The sequence below is a fragment of the Euphorbia lathyris genome, chromosome 6 (genome assembly GCF_963576675.1).
Source record: "Euphorbia lathyris chromosome 6, ddEupLath1.1, whole genome shotgun sequence".
NCBI classification, from domain to species: Eukaryota; Viridiplantae; Streptophyta; class Magnoliopsida; order Malpighiales; family Euphorbiaceae; genus Euphorbia; species Euphorbia lathyris.
The window spans coordinates 26486416-26509015 of record NC_088915.1 but is presented as its reverse complement, the minus strand read 5'-3'; the positions used below and the strand labels follow the sequence as shown (position 1 = coordinate 26509015).

General features: G+C 34.8%; 2 protein-coding genes across 2 annotated transcripts; both read right to left on the bottom strand.

Moving 5' to 3' along the window:
* Window positions 1-9747: 9747 nt before the first annotated feature.
* Window positions 9748-15823, bottom strand: LOC136232125 (probable purine permease 10). The gene is made up of 2 exons (XM_066021159.1): window positions 15682-15823; window positions 9748-11067 (listed from the first exon to the last, which is right to left on the bottom strand). Exons 1-2 carry the CDS (start codon window positions 15716-15718, stop codon window positions 9989-9991), a joined length of 1116 nt encoding a protein of 371 aa, XP_065877231.1. The 5' UTR covers window positions 15719-15823; the 3' UTR covers window positions 9748-9988.
* Window positions 15682-21328, bottom strand: LOC136232124 (nuclear intron maturase 2, mitochondrial). Its single transcript, XM_066021158.1, has 2 exons — window positions 18833-21328; window positions 15682-15801 (listed from the first exon to the last, which is right to left on the bottom strand). Exons 1-2 carry the CDS (start codon window positions 21028-21030, stop codon window positions 15786-15788), a joined length of 2214 nt encoding a protein of 737 aa, XP_065877230.1. The 5' UTR covers window positions 21031-21328; the 3' UTR covers window positions 15682-15785.
* Between the last annotated feature and the right edge of the window lie 1272 nt (window positions 21329-22600).

The following is a 22600-nucleotide window of genomic DNA, read 5'->3' as shown; positions in this document are numbered from 1 at the left end:
AAGTATCTCTGTATATGAGCAATTTATCCTTAACATCTAAAATAATGTAATTTTATCTTTAATGACCAACGTTGGCAGCCAAGTGCAATTTTACCCTTAATGTTGACAAGTTTAGTCAATTTGAGACATTATTATAAAACACATATATTGTGTCGATTGAAATTCTTAAAAAAAAAATCATATTTTTTATGATTTAATAATAAAATTAAATATTAATATTTTTAAATTGGTGAAATATTTGAATTTTTTTTCCCAACTCGTACAAAATAGAATATATTTTTTAAATTTTCACATATAATCATATGTTTATAATCTGTTACTAATGAATTATAGAATAACGCATATGTGCAGAGTAGATGACAAGATACATGACCGAGAATAAAATTTGATAAATAATTTTTCCAATTGACCAAACTTGTCAATGTTAAAATTGCTTTTGACTGCCAATGTTAAGTGTAATTTTTTTTTTTTGACAACAAAGGTCATTTTATTAATAATCAGCGGCAAGAGCAGTACAGACACAAGAAGGAGGTACTGAAATCCAGACCTTCCTCTCAAAAGCAGATGTAGCTGCACGGGCTAACAAGTGGGCAGCGGAATTCGTTGACCTACGAATAAATGAGATTGACACATCACCTATATCCTTAATAAGGATTTTGCAGTCTTCAATAACTAGATCAAGAGTCGAATTGACACTAGTTTCTCGTTGAATGGCATACATTAGCAATTGTGAATCCGATTCTACCAACACGTTCTGTCTACCAGAATCCTTTAGCCAGCTCAACGCCTCGCGACACGAGATCACCTCACTATAAAAGGGTCAAGACAACAGTAAATAGTACCGTTACCTGCAACTTGGAACCCGCCATCGCTATCCCGCAGGATGAATCCATAACCAGCAGTATCCGGGGTAGAAAATATGGCCCGTCAATATTAAGTTTTAACATACCTGGCGGGGGTTTGCACCATTTCTGAGTTACTTCAACAGTCGTCACCATCGCACCACTTCCCTGGCTCTGGGCAGCTTTCCAACTTGAGATAAATTACATGGCAGTGGAGAAGAGTATGGTAGGTGTCATGACTTGTTTTGACCATACTCTATTGTTCCGGTTAAGCCATAAGAACCAGCAGCAGACTGCCCCCGTACCAGTTTCCGATGGGAACAATAACCCCAACTTCTCCCAGAACTCTCTAAACGAAGAGCAAGAATCTCCTAGACCTGCAACACTAGTCAGACCCCAGAAAAGTCGAGCCTGTCGGCAACCAACTAAGGCATGGAAGTCATCCTCCTCCGATTGCAGGCAAGATGGACACAAGTTATTGATCGGAACCCTTGTAGCAGATAAATCGCTCAGCGACGGTAAACAGCCAGCCAAGGTTCTCCAGATTAGATTTTTTACCTTGGGCAGAACCTGAAGTGCCCACACTGAACCCCAATTAACTCCATCAATTGTCAATGATGGATTATTGCCATATTTTTCAGACCACAGGTGTTTATATGCACCTTTCACACAAAACTTGCCTCTCTTTCCCCAATACCATCCCCACGCATCAGACATCAAACAGTGACTTAGAGGAATCCTCCGAATAAGTTCTGTATCCCGATCCACAAAGAACCCATTGATTAATTCCAAGTTCCACTCCCCTAAAGGATGTCGAATGTTATTCACAGTATCCACCTCAAGGCCCGGGAGTCGCGCACTTTCTACAAAAGGGTGGTCAGGGTCAGGCAGCCAAGGGTCTTCCCAGATGTTAATAGACTCCCCTGTTCCAATAACGCGTCTAGCTCCAGAAATAACAAGTGATTGTGCAGCATGTATACTTCTCCATATAAAACTGGGCTGATTACCAAGATCCGCCTCTAGAAAGGAAGAAGAGGGAAAATACTTAGCCTTATATACTCGTGCAAGTAATGAATCTGGATTGGTTAGTAGCCTCCAACCTTGTTTAGCTAGAAGAGCAAGATTAAATAAATGTAACTTTCGAAAACCCAATCCACCTAAGCTCTTCGGGACACACAGTTTCTCCCATGACTTCCAACGCAGGCCTCTCTCCTCAGACCCAGATCCCCACCAAAAAGAATTCATCATTCTTTCTAGATCATCACACAGAAGTTGAGGTAAGAGGAATAGACTCATAGCATAGGAGGGAAGGGCTTGTATAATAGATTTCAATAGAATCTCCTTACCAGCTCGAGATAACATTTTTACCTTCCATCCTGTGACCCTTGATCTGACTCTGTTAGCAATGTATTGGAACACTTGTGTTTTACTTCTCCCAACTAAAGCCGGGAGACCAAGGTATATTGCAGCCCTAGCCCCAATGATACTCCAAAAATTGAACTTAAGATCGATCGGAGACCCGCACTACACTTTTTTCCAATCTTTCAAAATCATCATTTTTAAAGTTTCTCTTTTTAAATATTCACTTTTTTTTCTAGCAAAAAAAACATTTAACTAACTTTAAAATTAAAATGTTAAAAGAATTAAAATTGCTTTAAATATCATGACTTCTTAGAATTATTTTATTTTGAAATCAACACAATAAACAATTGTAACGTACAAAAGTTTTGGGAATTATTAGGGATTATATCACATACATCTATCCTCAAATCGTAAAACTACAGAGATTATATTTTGAATTTTCAGTAATTTCATTATCGTAGTCATCTGGCAAATAAAAGTAAAATTTTATTATGGAGTTTTTTGGGTCATGAAAATGCTTTAGCAATTCCAACCAATAAACAATAAAATACTACCTTTTCTATTCCATTTTATAACTCATTCTAACAAATTAATTTTGGCAAAAAGTATCCTGAGGCCCCTGATCTTTCATTGTTTGATGCATTAAGCCCTCGATCTTTTATTTAGACACATTGAGCCCCTGATCTTTCACCATTTGGTGCATTAAACCATCGATCTTTCATTTAGACACATTGAGCCCTTGATCTTTCATATATGAGTGTATTAGGTCCTTCCATAAATCAATTAATATATAGGTTTATTAAGGGCATGTTTGGTTAGGTTTATATAACTGCAGCGTTTCGCATTTTCTCTGGACACTGCAACATTTTGGAGCTTTTGACGAAAAGCTCTTTTCATGAATAGTTGTTTGTAGTTACTTGTTATTGATAAAATTACTCTTCTTATTTCCACAAAATGTGCTTCAATTTTAACATTATTTTTATTTTTAGAACATAATTATCGAAAAATAAGGTTTTATTGTGTTCAATAAATTTTTTATTTTTTATTTAAATTATTTTTATTAATTTGTATAATATATTTTTTCTTTTAGAATTTGTTATTTTTAGAACATCATTTGTTGTCACACCAAACATGCCCTTAATAAACCTATATATTAATTGATTTATGGAAGGACCTAATACACCTATATACGAAAGATCAAGGGCTCAATGTGTCTAAATGAAAGATCGGGGGCTTAATGCACCAAATGGTGAAAGATCAGGGGCTCAATGTGTCTAAATAAAAGATTGAGGGCTTAATGCACCAAACAATGAAAGATCAGGGGCCTCATGATGTTTTTTGCCAATAATTTTTTTAAAGTACAAAAAATAATATTTCTAATTTGTCCAATTTATAGGCATGTAATTTTTTTAAATGCAAATAGGGCAGTGGTTTAAACTGAGCTCTGACATCCCAACTATGTTGGCACCTTGACCAATCTAAAACAGAGCCCAAAATAATCAATAAATTAAAAAATGATTAATAGCTAAGGGAGAAGTTATCTAAAACGTAAATGAGCTAAATTACAAAGGTCATTAAAAATAAACGACGAACAAAAACTGGGAGCCGAGCTCCACCATCTAATATCAGTGCAGGAGGTACCAAACCTGGCTAAAGCATCCGCAGCTTGGTTGCCCTCGCGATAAATGTGAGACGCAATTATTTCCATTGATGCACATTGCTGCAGACATTGAAGTCATTTCTGTCTGATACCCATGAGACGTCCGCGGAGCAGGTGTTCATAAGGTTTACAACGTACGTGGAATCTGCCTCCAGCCAGAGCTTTTTCCAGCCGCGTTCCCATGCAATGTCAATAGCGAAGATCGCCGCTTTAAGCTCCGCAAGGTAGGCGTAGGAATTAGGGATATGGAAGGCGAAGCACCCAGTCACGAATCCTCTGATGTTTCGAAATATACCCCAGCGCCGCCGTCCCCCGGTGAGCCTAGAGCAGAACCGTCAGAGTTAACTTTTACCCAACCACGAGGCGGGGCGATCCATCGGACCAGTGTTATATTCGGGGCTGGCGGAGGTCGTGGTGATAGCCCGACGGTGCCAAAGATCGGTAAATCGGCTCTCGAGAAGCCACCATTGAGTTTTGAGCTAGATTCCCTTATGTGCATACGTAATCGACGCTTCACAATTTGGATTGAAGGGAGTTCATTGTTGAAGATAGCAGCGTTTCTGGAGCTCCAGATTATCCACAAGCAAGAGCTAACCGCGAGCTTCCAGACACCTGTGATAAACTTCCCAAAATTGAAATTTATCAAATGTTCAAAGAAATCAGCGGCATTAATACTTGTTGTGGTGATGATGACTCCAAAAATTATCTCCAAAGCTTTCCACAACTCAGCAGCAAACAGACAGTTGATAAATAAGTGCAACCTATTTCAGTGGCGTGCTTGCAGAGCGCACATCGAGGGGCAAGGTGGAAACCTTGTTGCTGCAGTTTGTCCAATGTGGCGATACAGTCGTGAATTATCTTCCAACATGTTATAGCACAGGAGGGAGGAATAAACTCACACCAGATAAAACGGCTCCAGCCAGCAGCACCACCTGACGGACAAAGCTCTGAGTAGAAACCTTTCACTGAGAAATTTCCCGAGGAGTCTGGTTCCCACACACAAGTGTCCTATGGAGGCATGTAATTTAAAAGTTTGTAGATAAAAATCTGTAGTAAGTTATAACAAAACAAAGTACTTCATATTATATTGTTAAGTTCTGATTACAATTAAATATAGGGAAAAGTATAAAAATAAACCTTGTGGTTTAGGCCATTTTCAAACATGGACTACGTGGTTTAAAAGTTTACAAATTGGTACATTGAGGTTGATTCTGTTAGCAAATAGGGTCTAAAAAGACTAACGGTGTTAAAATTGATGAGGTGGCAATCAAAGTCAAAGAATCTGAAGGGTATTTTTGTCTTTTCATTTATTTTATATTTCATAATTTATTATATTTTTAAAATACAAAATCTTATCCAATAATCCACTGACACCTCAGCTATCATCTTTCTCTCCATTCGTACTCCTCCCAAACATCTGTATCATCTCCTACAACCTCCAATGCTTCTGATTATTCAACTCTTTTCTCACATCGTACTCCCTCCCAAACATTTGTATCATCTCCTACAGTCTCCAATGGTTACCGATGTGTTTTTCATCGCGAGGGAAGACCGATGGAGAAGCCTTAAGAAAAGCTTGAATTGATCTTCCGTTGTATCTTCAGCGACATGTCCGACAACAAGATCATTCATAGCTCGAGTTCTGCGGCTGATTATTTCGTCTTCCGTTGATTATTTAATCGTTGAGCTTTCCCATTCCCTAGAGAGCAAAAGAAAGAGGAATTCGATGTTCTTAGTCCCATTTCTGGCACCGAAAAACCAATAAAAATTGGAATTGTAGGAAATAGGGGCATTGATTGGGAGTTTTCGAGGAAGAAAGCGCTGAGGAATGTTGGGGGCGGTGGGTTTGCAAGTGGAGAGAGCGAAGAGGACAAGAGTGAGGAAGAGAAGAAGAGCACAAATAGAGATGGTTGATTGGGTTTTAGTAAAAATTGGATTGTTGGAGTTAGTTCTTTTGTTGATGGTAGGAGTTGAGGAAGACCAAGAATTGAAAGAAGAAGCTTTGTAAAAAAAACGGTGGAAGCGACGTCGACGGTAGAGGAATTAGTTTCAGGGAAGAAGGAGCAACCATTGGAGCTATAGAAGACGATGCATATGTTCGGGAGAGAGCAAGAGACAGATGTGTGAGAAAGATGATAGTTGAGGTGTCAGTGGATGATTGGGTAAGATTTTGAATTTTAAAGATATAATAAATTATGAAATATAAAATAAATGAAAAGATAAAAATACCCTTCGGATCCTTTGACTTTGACTGCCACCCCATCAATTTTAACACCGTTAGTCTTTTTAGACCCTATTTGCTAACGGAATCAACCTCAATGTACCAATTTGTAAACTTTTAAACCACGTAGTCCATGTTTGAAAATGGCCTAAACCACAAGGTTTATTTTTGTACTTTTCCCTTAAATATATTTTTAGCTTAAAAAGAAAACTATTCTTACATATCGACACGACACAACACAACACCTCTCCCAAATACAGATCCCTAAATTGAAACCATAAAATATATAGTGACCATTTTACGTTTTTGACTAATTTGACAGTTTATGAACTAAATTGATATTTAAGTTCATTTTACACCGTTGCAATTCGATTTTGAGGTCTATGTGTTATCAATATGTAAATGTGATTTAAAGAATAATAAAAAAATACTCTTAGTTGCCATCAGAACTTAACAATATAATTTCAAATATTTTGTTTTGTAAATAAAACATATAATATATTAACATACCTTTATTTGTAAACTTTTAACCCATAGACCTCTGTTTGCAAATATGACAAACCAGAAGCATTTTTTTTTGTACTTTACCCTAGTTTTTTTAAAAAAAAAATATAAGTCGTTATAGTTTTCCAAGAATTTTTAGTTTAGTTTTTTGGTCAAATCATTATATTTTTGTCTTCATCCCTATGTTTTTTAACATTCGAATATTTATTCCTCAACCATTTATAAGAGATAATTTATTTTAGCTAACCAATATAATATAAATTTATTAATTTGACTCTATGTATTGATTGTATTTCTTAATTTTTTAGAACATCCTAAAATGACTTATATAATGGAATGGGATGAGTAACATTCTCCGTAAACTTGATGGAGATAAAATATATAGAGAATAGATGGAAGAAAAATATTGGATAATGAAAAACTTTTTTTTGTTAGAAAATAAAATATTGTTCGATATTTGATTACAACATTGAAAAACAAGAAATGGCAAGTGAGTACTATTTTCAAAAAGGTAAAGAGAGAATGGGTAGGGTTTCAAAAAAAAATTAAAAAATATTTTACTTTTTTTTCAAAATGGTAAAACATTTCCTTCACTTTCTCGTATATTTTTCTGGAGACTAACCTAAATTTCTAAATCTTGGACATAGGAGTAAATTATATACGTGATGTATAATTTTTATCTTATTTCATATTTTAATGTACAATCTTCAATTTTGCATAAAAAAGTGTACAACTTTTTGGTAACTTCTCACTAAAATGTACAGTCGGTAATTATGATCAGTCAATGCGAAGTCACACGTTACGTCAGCAATTTGACTTTATAATTGACCGGTCAACTTTTGACTTTTATGAAGGTCAAATTGCTGACGTGTCAAGTTGACCATCACAATTACCGGATGTACACTTTAGTAGGAGGTCACTTGTATACAAAATTAAATGTTGTACACCAAAATATGAAATAGGACAAAAGTTATACACCATGTAATTTGCCCGCCTACCTAGTATTGCCTCCTTTCATGTTTATTCAATTTTTTTTCTTTTTCATTCGTTAAATCTATGTTTAACATAAACCAAAAAATATATCTAAAAAAAACGTGTAAATATTAAAAATATAAAGATATAATTGTAATTGTCATTTGTACTTTAACGGGAGGATAGAGACAATAATGAAGGTTGAGATATGGATAAGGATAAAAATAAGATATCATGACTTATTGTAGATCAAATAATTCATTTTACTATATTACTCTATCCAAGTTTAAATAGACCTATATATTATTGTAGTATCAAAACAATAACAACAACAACAAAATCTTAGTCCCGAAATGATTCGAGATCGGCTAACATGAACCATCATATAAAATCGTGAAATCAAGTAGTGTCAGCGATATAAATTCTCTCCCCCACTCCGTCCTATCCACTACCATATTTCTCTCAATCCTCAATAAACTCATATCACTCTCGATCACCCTCTTCCAAGTTTGCTTAGATCTTTCCCAATAGACTTATATATTATTGTATTATCAATGTGAAATAAAATTAATTAAATTTAATATTGAGAAATACTTGGAACACCGTATTGCAAATTCAAAATACAAAAAATGAAATAAATAATATATTTAAGATGATAGATTAAATTTAATTAATTTCATTTCACATTGATACTACAATACTATATGTCCACGCTTACATTTTCAAAAGTTCAAAATTAAAATTAACTTGAAAAATATTTAGAACACACTATTGAATTTTTAAAACACAGTATCTCCCAAACAAACATATCTCACCTCCTATATCCCCTCTAACAAAAATCACGTAACACGAACAAAAGGTATAAGCAATTAAAAATTGTGAAATAAAAATTAACGTTTGGTTCAGCTGTTAGCTAATAACTGTTGCGGTTGCTGTTAGCTGTTTGTAGTTGCAGTAAGCTGTTAGCTGTTTACAGTTGCAGTAAGCTATTAGCTGTTTAATTACTAGTGTTTGGTAAAATTATATTGAACTGCTGCTGTTCGGATTTAAAATCTTTAAAATGGACATGTTTTAAATTAATCAACGATGAAATTATAAAAGGAAAAATGTGAAAAAATACCTATAATGTTTACAACTAGGAATAATTTACTCTTAACGTATAAAATGGTGCAATTTTACCCATAACATTGACAAGTTGGGTCGATTTCAAATATTATTAGAAAATATAGATATTGTATTTCTTATTATAAACCAATTGCACATATCAATAGTTTTAAAAAAGAGATTTCATATTTTTTATGATTTAATAATAAAATTGAAAATTAATATTTATAAATTCGGTGAAATATTTGAATTTTTTTTGTCCAACTCGTACAAAAGATAATATTTTTTTATATTCTTAAAAAAAAATCATGTCTAATCATATGTTTGTGATCTGTTACTAACGATGATAAAAACGGTATGTGAAGTATAGTTGACAATATTCATGACCAAGAAGGCAGTTTAATAAATTATTTCTCAAATTGATCAAACTTGTCAATGTCAGGGGTAAAATTGATTTTGCTGCCAACAATAGGAGTATAATTGCACCATTTTAGACGTTAAAGGTAAAATTGCTCCTAGCTATAAATGTTAGGGGTATTTTTACACCTTATCCTATTATAAAATAAAAAAATATGTTACACAAATTAATAAAAAATAATCTATATAAAAAATAAAAAAAATTTATTGAACGCAACAAAACATTGTTCTTCCGGTAATTATTTTGTAGAAATATAAATAATATTAAAGAATAAATATATTTTGTGAAAATAAAAAGGATAATTTTATCAATAACAAATAACTACAAACAGCTGTTTATGAAAAACTCCAAATAGGAGCTTTTCGTAAAACGCTCCAAAACGTTGCAAATTTCAGAAAAAATGCTAAACGCTGCGGTTATATAAACCTAACCAAACGCTATTTTTCCTGCGGTTTGGAGTGAAACGCTAAACGCTCCTCCGAAAAGGTAAAACAAACACCCTCTTAGGTTAAATTACGAAGCAAAAAATAACTAAACTCTATTATACTTTTCTTTTTTGAACCATAAACTCTATTATACTTGTTTATTGCAAAATGAGAAATGTGTTTTGCATCATTAACAAATCCATAAATTTAACCTAACACCGACAAAGTTAATAACATGGTAAGCAACAAATTCATCCAGACTATTTTTATTTAATTACTTAAAAAAATTTAACATATATCCATGTTTAATAATTTGTTGAGGTTCTATCTATTTGTTCTCTCTTCTCTAATGGTGACCCAGATTTATCCCTTCCTCACCTTCAATTTCTATTCCTTATCATTATCATCATCTTCTTCAATTTCTATTTCTATAATAAAAAGAGAAGATTTGGAGTTAGAGCATGCACACAACACAAGTGATCAGCAAAATTGTAGCTGAGCAGTTGCAACTTCATTACAAGTAGCACGGGCATGGCGTCTCTTTGAGTCCCTATCATCTATATAATGCTGATAAATATACGAAACAAATCCCCATACCGCCATTAACATAGCTATAACCTTCACTCCGTCCATCTTGTCATGGAAAAATATTACAGCAAGTATAGGAACTACAGGCAAGGCAAGTGTGCTAATCACATTTGAGAACAGTGAAGATACCTCAAATATCAAACCCAACAAACCCACCGACGATATTTGCCATGTTATAGCAGTCCATATTAGAGTCATCAAATACGACACTTTTCCCTCTTCGTATTCTTCCATTTCCTTCCCCAGACTTCTCCATTCTCCACTGCTGAAAAGTCCTACCACGCACCCGCACGTTGCGAACAACGATGGATATATTTGCATATCCAACACGGCTGAAAAGGTTTCGCTCTTTATAACCTTCTCGAACGATAGCTGGACTAAGGAGAGGTATAAAGAGTATGTTGCTGATGCACCAACTGTGCACATAAATCCTATTACATACTTGCCTCTGGATATTTTCTCGGAGTCCGATTCTGCATTCACTGCGAGAAGGGAGGCTGAAGTAGTTAGAAGGACAAGAGAATTGATTATTAGAGGGGTGAACTTCTGAGAATTAAGGAAGTAGGAGAAAAGTGCATTGAAAGCCAACTGGGTAGCACAAAGCAGAGAATAAGTGGAGACAGGGAGGTATAGGAGTCCGTATGAGTACATCAAGTTATCGCCTGTCAAGAGTAGACCAAAAGCAAGGTAAAGAAACAAAAGCGTTGACAGTTTCGGTTTTGTTATGGAGGAAGAATTGAAGAAAATAACTAGGGGAAGTAGCACGGGAAATCCAGCAGATTGAACAAATGTTGCCATCCATTTACTATTCCCACCTTTGTCATAATATAATCTTCCCAAAAGAGTTGCAGCAGTTTGGCCTGCCAGAACAAAGACAACGTAGCAAGTCACACGTAGCCACCACTTGTAATGTATGAATTTGGGAAATTGTAGTTTTCTGTTATTTGATCCTGCCTCTCCACTATCAACAGCTGAATAAGAACATGGTATCAAGATTAGTTCAACAACAATTACAACTACCAAATAATCTTAAGTAGTGGATATCAATAAGAATACATGTCCTAACCAATATCTTAAGAACTCTTGCCAAGTCAAGCTTCTGAAGATATGCTGCTTATTATAAAGCAAACTTGCAAAATTCTCTAGTGTGTTCATCCAATTTCTCATTCAGGCCATATCAGCTCAACTGGATATCGATCATCATATGATTAGTTAAACGAATTTCGTTGAGTCATATTCAATTGGGTTGATTTAGCAAGAAAAATAGAAGTTCAATGTGGAATTTGGCCATGAAAGTCATTTTGGGCTAAATTGGCCTTTAAACTACAAGTTCAGGGGTTAAATTACACTTTTCACCATCCACTAAAATATGGAATATTTTGCTTTCCCGTGATAACTATGAAAACACATACTATGTGCTTATCTTTTGCTATTTCTTCAAAGGCTTGATACATTAGTTCTCCGCTGTACTTAGGTCCAAAACTTCAATTACCCCTGAACTTTTAAAAGTTCCAAATGACCCCTATTCTTGTCCAATTGAATTTGCATTCAATAACCCCTATTTCTCAATAGAATTTGTTGGACGCAGAAAATAGGAGACATGCTCCGCCGCGTGTCAAAAAGAATATGCCAAATAGACAAATAGTTCACGGGACGAATATGAGTCATTTGGAACTTTTGAAAGTTTAGGGGGGAGTTGAAGTTTTGGGCCAAATAGAGGGCAACATATGTATTAAGCCTTCTTCAAATGACTTGGAGGATAATTCCTCAGAAAAAATGCCAATTTTAGGAATATATCCTTAACCAATGGCCGATTAAAAAATATTTTCATACTAATGCTCCTTTTAACCATGTCAAGAAAAATACGAAATTGGTGCTCAAAACACTGAATATACAACAACAACAACAAAGCCTTAGTCCCGAAATGATTCGGGGTCGGCTAACATAAACCATCATATAAAACCGTGAAATCAAGTCGTGTCAACGACACAAATTCTCTCCCTCCACTCTTTCCTATCCACTACCATATTTTCCTCAATCCCCAGTAAACTCATATCACTCTCGTTCACCCTCCTCCAAGTTTGCTTAGGTCTTCCCCTACCCCTCACCACTACATTCCTTTGCCACTCTTCAGTCCTCCTAACCGGCGCATCAAGCGCTCTTCGTCTTACATGGCGTCTACTGCACATTTCGGTTGCAACAGCTGCCATAAATATCTAACACTGGTGTTCAGGTATGGGATTTCTAAGTTTCAATTCGTGTTCTGATTTCCAAATCAACTTTCTTCAATTTTATCTACTCCCTCTATTCCATAATATTTGTCTTCAAAGATTAAGGCACAACAAGAAATGCAATTAATTTTAACTAAAAGACTTTGTTACCCTTGTATTAATTGCATCCACTGATTAATTTTTATCTCTTCCTAAAATAAAAAGGCAACTTAAATAGGGGTATATTTGGTAAAACATCAATTAATGTACATGGATTGAATCAAAACGTCAAACATTATGGAACAAAAAAAAATCTCTAGACAGACAAATATTGTGGAATGGAGGGAGTATTTGTTTATATTTTCGATCTTATACACAAGACTTGCCCATTTACGGAATTATTAAATTCCCGCTCCTCTATTTTCACTTAACTACGCATTTGCCACTATAGTTTCCTTTTTGGATTAGCATAAACAAATCAGTTTTTTGTTTTTAATTGTATGATCAAATCATTATCCTACTTTGTAGGATCTTCATTTCCATTTTCTTAAAAGAGAAGCACAAATTATTATGCAACTCCTCAAATTTTTATTTTATTATATTCAAATATATTAAAAAAAATTCTATGGATATATAAACTTTTACATAGACACTAAATGTTTAAAATTTATTTTTTAGAATTGAACTATTTTTATCAAATATTGAATTATAAAATATTATTTTCTTAGATAGGCGGAATTAAAAGCGAAACATAATTAAAATTAAAAACTAATGTGTATTATTATTATATATGAGATGAGAATTAAATATGACAAAATAAAATCAGCTAGAAGAGAATGTGGTAAACAAAGAGGCAGATCTATATAGATACAAAAAATTATACATCCATAGAAAAAATTTAACATTCATAAAAATAAAATGAATGGAATAAAAAAAAAAGAGTTGGACAATAATTTCTGCCTCTTTGTTAAGAAAATGGAAATGAAGTTCCTATAGAGTAGGATAATGATTTGATCATACATTTAAAAAAAAAAAAAAAAAAAAGTAGTGATTTGTTTATGCTAATCCAGAACGGAAACATAGTGGCAAATGTGAAATTAAGTGAAAATAGAGGAACATTTAGTAATTCAGTAGATGGGCAAGTCTGATCTGTAAGCCAAAATATAAACAAATAGATGAAATGGAAGAAGACAGAATTGGAAATCAGCACACCCTTTTAGACTTAGAAATTCTATATCTGAAATCGGTGTTTCAAACACTGGTCGCAGATATTTATGGCAGATGCTGTAACTGAAAAGTTGCAGCTGCTGCCAATGAAGACCCCGGTGATTTAATCACCGAATTTTTGCATATAAAATCGTAGCTTGCTGCACTAGTTTCATACTATTTTCTGACATGTATTTTCTGACATGGTTAACATGTGCATTAGTATGGGGAAAAAAAGGGTAAATTACATACGTAGTGTACAACATTTACCTGTTTTCACACTTTGGTGTACAACCAAAAATTTGTCACACTAAAGTGTACAACTTTCTGGTGACCTCCCACTAAAGTGTACACCAGGTAAAAATGACCGGTTAACTCAGTCAACATGTCAAATTATCAATTTTTAACTCATATTTTAATGAAAATGGGAACTACTCATCTCCTTCAACCTTATATCTTCTTCTTTATTTTCTCTCTCCTCCATTTTTATCAAATATCATTTCTCTCTCTAAGTCTCCTCTCTCCCTCTAATTCTCCCTTTCTCTCTCTCCCTTTACAGCTGCTTATTTCGAATCCAAAGATCAATTTACAGCTCCAGAAAAAACAACGCAAATTTCAGTTATGGAATTTACCATCGCCAGCAACATTATTGGTTGAATTTGCACAATGATGCTGTGAAAGTCACCATGGGTCCCAAGGTTTACGATCTAAGCTTTGCACTTTATTGGCAGATTTTACTTTTAAGTAATAGATAATTTTGTCAAATAAATTGGGAAGAGAGTTGATGATTTAGTAGTGTGAGATGCCATCAATTTGCAAATTTTATCTTTCCTTATAATATTGGCAGTTTTCTATGTTGGATGATATCTGCGTAATGGTTAGGTTATTATGTTTATCATTCATTAGCATTGAGTGTGATCAGTGGTGTGTGTTAGGAATAATTGAAATTACGATAAACGAAAAATAAGCAACACACAAGAATTGTTTACCCAGTTCGCCACTCGATTAGAATGACTACGTCTGGGGGCACTACCAAGCCAGGATATTTCACTATAATGAATGAGATACGGATTACAGAGAAAGAGGTTACATTTATACTCCTGAAACCCTAACCGTCTGAAACCCTAATCGCCCAAAAAGCCCCAAAAAAAATTTAGGGTTGGGCCCAGTTGGATCGCTGCAGTTGGGCCTATATATTTTAGTCTCCATAAGCCCAACAGTGTGCTCGTTCATACATATATTTTGCTATATGTTAGCCTATTTCTGGAAGCTTGACATTGATTTAGAATATGGTGATTTGTTGTTTGTAGGGGCGCAATGTGGTTATTGAACAAAGCTTTGGCGCCCCCAAAGTTACAAAGGATGGTGTGAAGTATTAAATTTAAAGATAAATTCAAGAATGTTGGTGCCAGCCTTAAGCAGGTTGCAAATGCAACCAATGATGTTGCTGGCGATGGTAACTTTTGTAAATAAATATACAAAATAAAAATTTATAACCGACAGAACGGGCAATGGAAGTTTTCATATGGAATTTTTTTGTTGAAAAAATGGGCTGTAAAGGGAGAGAGAAAGGGAGAATTAGAGAGAGAGAGGAGAGTTAGAGAGAGAAAGTGAAAATGAGAGAGATGAGAGTTAGAGAGAGAAATGATATTTGATAAAAATAAAGGAGAGAGAAAATAAAGAAGAAGATATAAGGTTGAAGAAGATGAGTGGGTCCAATTTCCATTAAAATATGAGTTAAAAATTGATAATTTGGTATGTTGACTGGGTTGACCGGTCATTTTTACCTGGTATACACTTTAGTGGGAGGTCACCACAAGATTGTACACTTTAGTGTGACAAATTTTTGATTGTATAACAAAGTGTGAAAACAGATAAAAGTTGTATACCACGTATGTAATTTACCCGGGAAAAAAATTAACTGGTAAGGATATATTCCTAAAATTGGCATTTTGCCAAGGAAATGTCCTGAATTAGAATCATGTTTAGTGAAGCATGGGGTCAATGATAGTATAAGAAAGCAGTGTACAAGACTAAGGAAAATAGAGTTAACTCGATGATTCTCCGTAGTATAGTTAAAGAAAACGAAGAATAGGCATTCAAATGATAGAATAGAAAGGATAAAATAGGCACTCTGTACGTATCTAGTTTTAAATTTAATGGTCTAACCTGTGGTTTCTGATTGAAGCTCCTGAGCACCATCCATGAAGATTCAAACTCTACTGGTTGGAACTCTGCAAAGTTGACTGGTCTGGTTTTATAGTAATTATAATTCAATCGCTGATCCTCCTGTAAAGCAAAAGAGAATCAGGTTTTCTAAATTTTTGATTCCTTCAGTGCATGTAGTTTAAAATTCTGGCTCAGTTGAACATAGTATGAGTAGTCAAGAGGATATAATACTGGTCTAACTTGGCTGCCTACCTAGTGGGCCCATAAAGAAAAAATAGTAGTTGTTTAGGATTTGAATTCCTATAGTTTCAACAACAATTGATGTGTGAATATATTGTGAGATTGAGGTTGACTTTTCACTTATTGAAGAATAAAACAAGCTAAAGTAAAAAGAGTTTTAGCAGCAATAAGCATGTAAGTCAGCATGCTCTCATCTATACATCAATCTCTAGAGTTCCCATTTCTACACATTTTAATTCTTGCAGCAATCTTCATCCTATTGAATAGGTAATGTTGTACATTATGCTTCTCAACAAAACCAAATGAGAAACAAAACAAGAAACATACAAAGAATGCAGCAATGTAAAGTCAAATATACAAATAACAAATAGATACATAAAATATTGCCAAGAGGAAGAGCAAGCGATAGAAAAATATATATAGTCAAAACATCTATGTGATATATATAAAAAAAGGCAACTAAACGAAGACCCAAAAGTAGCACAAGAGCATGAAATCAAGACAGAATAGAAGAAAGGAGTATCAAATGCAAACCTATAACTAATAAATGGATACAAGGAACATGTTAAGTGCAGCAGCCAATAATATTATCAATATGTGTCCTAATTAAGTGTCATACGTCCTTGCCTATGCGCATGTGTATCTTATTTTCGGTGTATTTGGAATGTAACTGCCTGACCCACTCTTGGTAACTCTGCCGCAGTTTGTGTGTTGTGTATTACAGCAGTTTGTGTCGGAAGCTGTAGATTTTGCTCTCACAGATCGAGATATTGTTATTTCTGATCTGCGAGACAGATCACAAGCTCCACAACAGAAAAATGAAAACTATTCATGACTCTTCCCATCGGGGTCTGCCTATTTCCTCAAACATAGACTAGAGATCTGAGGTTCTCTCTTAACGAGCCTCCAACTAACAGTCAATATAGGTTCAGCTTCAAAGGGCAGAAAATCGAAGCACAGACGTGTTTTGGTTTGGAATCTAACAAGGAACCAACCTGTAATTCGATCCCCATCGTGGGACCATAACAAACTACAAGGTCAAGGTCAAGCCCAAGCATTTAATCTAAAAGGACAAATCACACATATATACAGAATCCCATTATCACCCTATCAATATTAAAAGAGTAACCTCTTTAGCAGATCTCTTAGACATATTACAATTTTTTTAGCTAATCAAACACAATTAATCCTGAAACAAGAAATAGCCCCTACTGAATAAAAGCTCTTATATGAAAGTACAAGTGAAGAAGTAACAATTCTGAAAGCAATCTTCTTAACAAGCATCTCATAAGAAGATAAGAGAAATGGATGATTGATTTCATGACAATACCTTCCAAATAGAACAACCAAGACATAGATAAACTTAGGTAGGCTCTTGCTAAGTAAGGAACTTTCCAAAATATTTGAATCTGCACTGGTCAAAAGAGAATCCGCATGTAGGCATAATAGGAACAAAATTTACTTGCTCCACAGGGCTTTTCCAGAAACAAAAGCTAAAATCCAATCTCAGTTAAAAAAATATATATACAAAACATCATTTATCCTTCCCTTCAAACAAATTCTCAACAACTAAACTCCCCCAAGCAATTCTAAACTAACTTTGCTTGATAAGAAGACACTCTTCTTTGCAGCAAGACAACCTCATCATGAAATTATCTCATAAATGAACAACTAAGACAAAAATGGTAAACAAAATTATGAAAATTTCTGCTTTCAATCACCCACCACATTCTTCTCGCCAAATGATGTTTCGGGATGCATGCAGATTGCTGAGCATGTTTAATAAATATTTTCTAAAGGTATTATTCATGGTTTTTATTGAAAACATTGGTAATATACCTCAAAAAGTAGTGAATCCAATGCTTAAGTCACCTATTTCTGTGGCTTATATGAAAGTAGATTACTTTCATCAAGTTAAGTAGAAAATAGTAATCAATCTTAATTTGAAATGAAAAAGATCATCATTTCTCGCAAGCTTTGACAAAAAAAAAAAAAAAAAAAAAAAAAGCAACAACTGAACTAGGTCTGTAGAGCAAAAACAGCAATCAAGTCTTGTAGACTAGAAGAACATTAGAAAATCATTTGAAGTCATTGATCACTTTCAAATAATTATCAGAATAGAAGGGATCTTCGTGTTACTTCTAAACTAGAACTTGGGAACTTTGATCTACATCAAAATGATTTAAAAGAACAGTCATTAAACCATCATCACAAATAGTTCCATTCTAGAAGAAGGCACTACTGATATTACCAACAATTAAGAAACCTTCATGTTATTGTTAAACTCGAAAGAAATGAGGTCATGTTTCCAACAAAAGAATTTAGCATGAACAGGATCAGGCCATCGGAGCACAAGGATTGATTCAAGGAAGAACCACATAAGCTAGTGACAAAACAGAGTCTCATAATATACTAGCAACAAAACAGTCTTCTGCAGAAGAATAGTGGTTGGTTCTGCAGGCACAAAAACAATAACCAATTAACAATTAACAATAGCTGACTCCGAACCTATTACTAACTGTAGCTGAAGCCACCTTCAACTTAAGTTCATCTCCCAAAGAAAGGATAGAGGTTCTATATGAGGGGAGGCAAAAAGCTGACTGACAGATTGGTTATATAAACTGAAGTCAGAGCAAAAAGGATACACTTTACAATGGCCTTTTGTACTTAATATAACCCTACCGTGGGCTGCATACTTATAAAAGAAAAAAGCCATGAAAGCAGATAAGTCTTTGAAGTTAGAATTGGATAAATATATTTGAATTTATACAAGAAAGTATGCAGTTGGACAATCAAGAGGATGTTGAGCTTATTGCAACAGCAATTCATTCTGCTTTGATTCCTTAAAATTGTATAAAACCCACTAACACAAATTATGCCACCAAAGTGCAAAATAAAACATATTTCTTACACTTCTGCCACATGAAACCCATCTTCATGTTCTTCATCTTCTTTATTTTGATCATTATAGTTCTCATTCTTAGAGCTGAGCAGCAACTGTTGCTCTTTCTCCAAGTCATTGCTGCCACTTTTGATAAGGGAAATCTGATCCATTGCAATAGCATTTTTCTTGTAGTTCCAGACAAGCATTGATATGTAATCTTGAGGTGAAACTAGACCCTGCTCTCTAATGCAAAACCGTTGCTCCTCCAAAGTTTTTGGACTTTCTAGTCTTACATATTCAAGCAAGGCCTTCTCATGATCAGGTATCCAATTATTTGGGAAAGGGGTATAATCTGCCTCGGGTACAAGAGACATCCTGGTATACTGAAGCCCATCAATTGACTCAACAAGGCCCATCCTTAGCCAATTGTGGTACTCGGGTGACAATCCTTTCTTCTCCTTCAAAGGACGACTTAAATTCCGGGAACCAATTTTATACACCTTCGCACGTGAACGAAGCTTGTACTTTGCAGCATAAAGCTTTGCAAGTGAGCCCCTTGTGATGTAAGAACAGAAGTTCACAATTTTCTTCCGATTGTCAGCATACCTATACCACTCTACCATTGTTGACAAGAATTTGTTCATTTGAGCATTGGTGTGAGCTTGATCAGCATGGAACATTCTAAAGCAAGGTTGTGGGTCTGGGTCCCTATCTCCCTTTAGGAAGTTCAACTTTCTGAATTGTTTAATGCACTGTTTCAAGCTTGCTGTTACAGACAAAAGTGTTCCTACACCCTTCTCACTGATGATCTTCCCACCAGTTGCAGTGTACCGAAGAGTTGGATACACCACTCTTCGGCACAAAACATGGTCAAGAAACATTATACCCTTTGTTATATGTTCAATTGGAATACTGTCACTGTCAAGTTTGAGCAAGTATTTCTGATCAACAAACTCAATCAATTGCTTCCTCAATGTAGCAGCATCTGCTCTAGGTCCTCTAACACCAATCAAGATGTGACCTCCATATCTTATATAATCCATCTTCCGTGTCTTGTCTGGTCCACTTGTTGGCACGAATTCTGGCCAAGATGTATTTCCATGTTCAGCTTCCCCTTCTGGACTGTTCCATATGACATCATTCTTTGAAGGACGATAGAAGTCCTTTATTTTACCTTCCATCCACCGGTCCAATTCATCAAGGCAAATATTGGCCAAAAGGGGGCTAAGTATTCCACAATGACCCCAAGAAGGAACTTTCCCTGCCTCCTCAGGCGCAAACCCAAAGAAAGTCTCTAACCAATATGGATCTGGCTTGGGCTCATCATCTGCCAATACCCGCTTTTTCTGATACTTCCTTTTCTTCTTCTTCTTTGGCTCTTCCACAGTAGTTGTAATCACAGTAGTAGTCAATCCTGCCTTCAACAAATCAATTATTTTCTTGTCCCTCACGTCTCTCATTAGAGCACTAATCACCAACCCCACCTTCATACCATCCAAAACTGTGCTCAAATCCCCTTTTATATACCACAAATACCCAGCAAAACTCCGCCTAATTACCCTCAATGCTGTATGTGCATTCCTACCAGGCCTAAATGCAAATGATTTCTGTGAAAATCTTGATTCATATATTGGCTCCAAGATCATAAACAGAACCTCCTGAACTATCCTATCTTGAAATGCAGCAGGTTGTGTGGTTGTCAGAATTGTCTTAATCTTTCTCTTTGACAAAGACTCGTAATCAGTCTTATCCTTCGGAGACCTGATAAAGAACTGCAGCCTAGCACCCCACTTAAATCTATCATCAAGAACTGCATTTCTAAGAGCCAACAAATCCTCCAATGCAGACCTTTGTACTGCACTACGGGGCATATAAGCTCCCATTTCATCAGCACACACTTTCTGATAAGCTAATACCCATAATTCGAATCGACGCAAATAAGAGGTCAAATTATTCGCTATCTTATCAGGTTCACGAAAATTCTCAATCCACATTTGAGAGCAAACAGAGACACCATCTTCCCTCATCAGGGTGGACGGATCATCAGGATCCGGAGCACGCCGGTGTGTAGGAGTGAAGGAGAGTAAACGAAATAAAGCAAACCCATTTGCCCTAGGATTTAAATGATTGGATAGAGAGTACAAAAGGGTAGTGCTGGTGGTGGAAGTCGTAACCAAATTGGAATTAGTTAAAATCCTGTGGGTGAATACGACAAGGGAACGCATTGGAGAAGATGAAGTCAAGCAATATGCTTTTCAGGTCATTTCGTTGTTGATGATCAAGATAAAAGAAATCAAGCTAATTCAAATTGCAATATCGAATGAACGGGAATAAAAGAGGGGGGAAAATAGCAGTGAAGGAATAAAACCCAATTCAAGTAAGCTATTTAGGTAGGAAATTCAAAGCTAAATGGAAGCGAAAAAAGAGCGAAAATGGCGAGTGAGTATTGAATTCTTACAAGAGACTGAAACAAAACCTTGGCACCATGAAGCTCCGATAAGTCTCAGGATATCATGCAAACCCTTGCTAAACCCTGCAGTTCAATTGTATTCGGGCACACCTGGTTTACCCGTTTGTATACATCCGAGCCCATTGAACAAACCTATCTTTTTTAATTCAGACAAATTAACAAAATTAATAAAATTAATCTTAATGTTTGATGCGATTTGCAAATTTAGTCCTAACATATGGAAATGTATAAATTTAATCTAAAAAAAGTAAAATCAATTTTAGTCCTGCGCTATCAAACATTTGAAAAGACTGGTTTGACTGTTATTTAACTATTACATCGGACCTTTTAAACAACTTTGTCGATAAATTGGAGAGAAAATCGGTTGTCCTCGTGTTCCCTTCCATGTCCCTCTCATATACAAAAAATCAATATTTTTATGTGTATGTCCTTTTGGCCCACATGATATTTTATTTTAAATAAATATTGATCTTTTTATGTGAGAGGGACATGGAAGGAGACACCGAATTGAAGATAACAAATTTTCTCCCGATATATTGAAGCAGTTTCGTACATTTTTTAGTTGATTTTTTGTAACTATATTGATAACACAGTAAATATTTTAGACAATTTAATAAAAAAAAAACTGTGATTAATTTATATCTAGTAGATTTAGTTTTTACAATTTTAACATAATTTTTGTAATTTTGTTAATAATACAAGGAATAAAGACCAAAATGAACTCTAACGTTGTAAGAAAATTGCAGATTTAGTCTTAAACAAACTTGTTTAGAAGGTCAAGTGTGACAGTTAAATAAGTCAACTCAATCTTTTCAAAATTTTGATAACGCGTGGCTAAAATTGATCTTACTTGGAAACATTACCGTTAAATTTACTTCTATACGATTATATTCTACTAGAAGACCAGTTCTTAATATAAAATCCCCTAAAATAGAAGATGGATGTATAAAGAAATATAAATTTTTATTTATTTTAATAATTGATATGAGTAAAACAAGAAAACATAAATGTTACTTTAACATATTGATAAAAGAAAGCAGAATAGCATTTAGCTGGAAAAAAACAGCATTGAAGTTTGTCAAGGGAGAAACCATTCCTTTCTTGAGTTTAAACCCATCTTCACAAGTAGCAGATGAATCCATAGAAGCACTAACTTCAATATTTGCTTTAAAATAATCTTTACATTTCAAAGTATAAATGGCTTCACCCAATCTCGATTTAGCCATTGAGTAAAGCTCCAAACAATCTTCAAGAGCCTCTCTGTCTAAATCATTCTCATTCTTTAGAAGTTTGGAAATGTAGGAACCAATATTTGTTGAATTTGA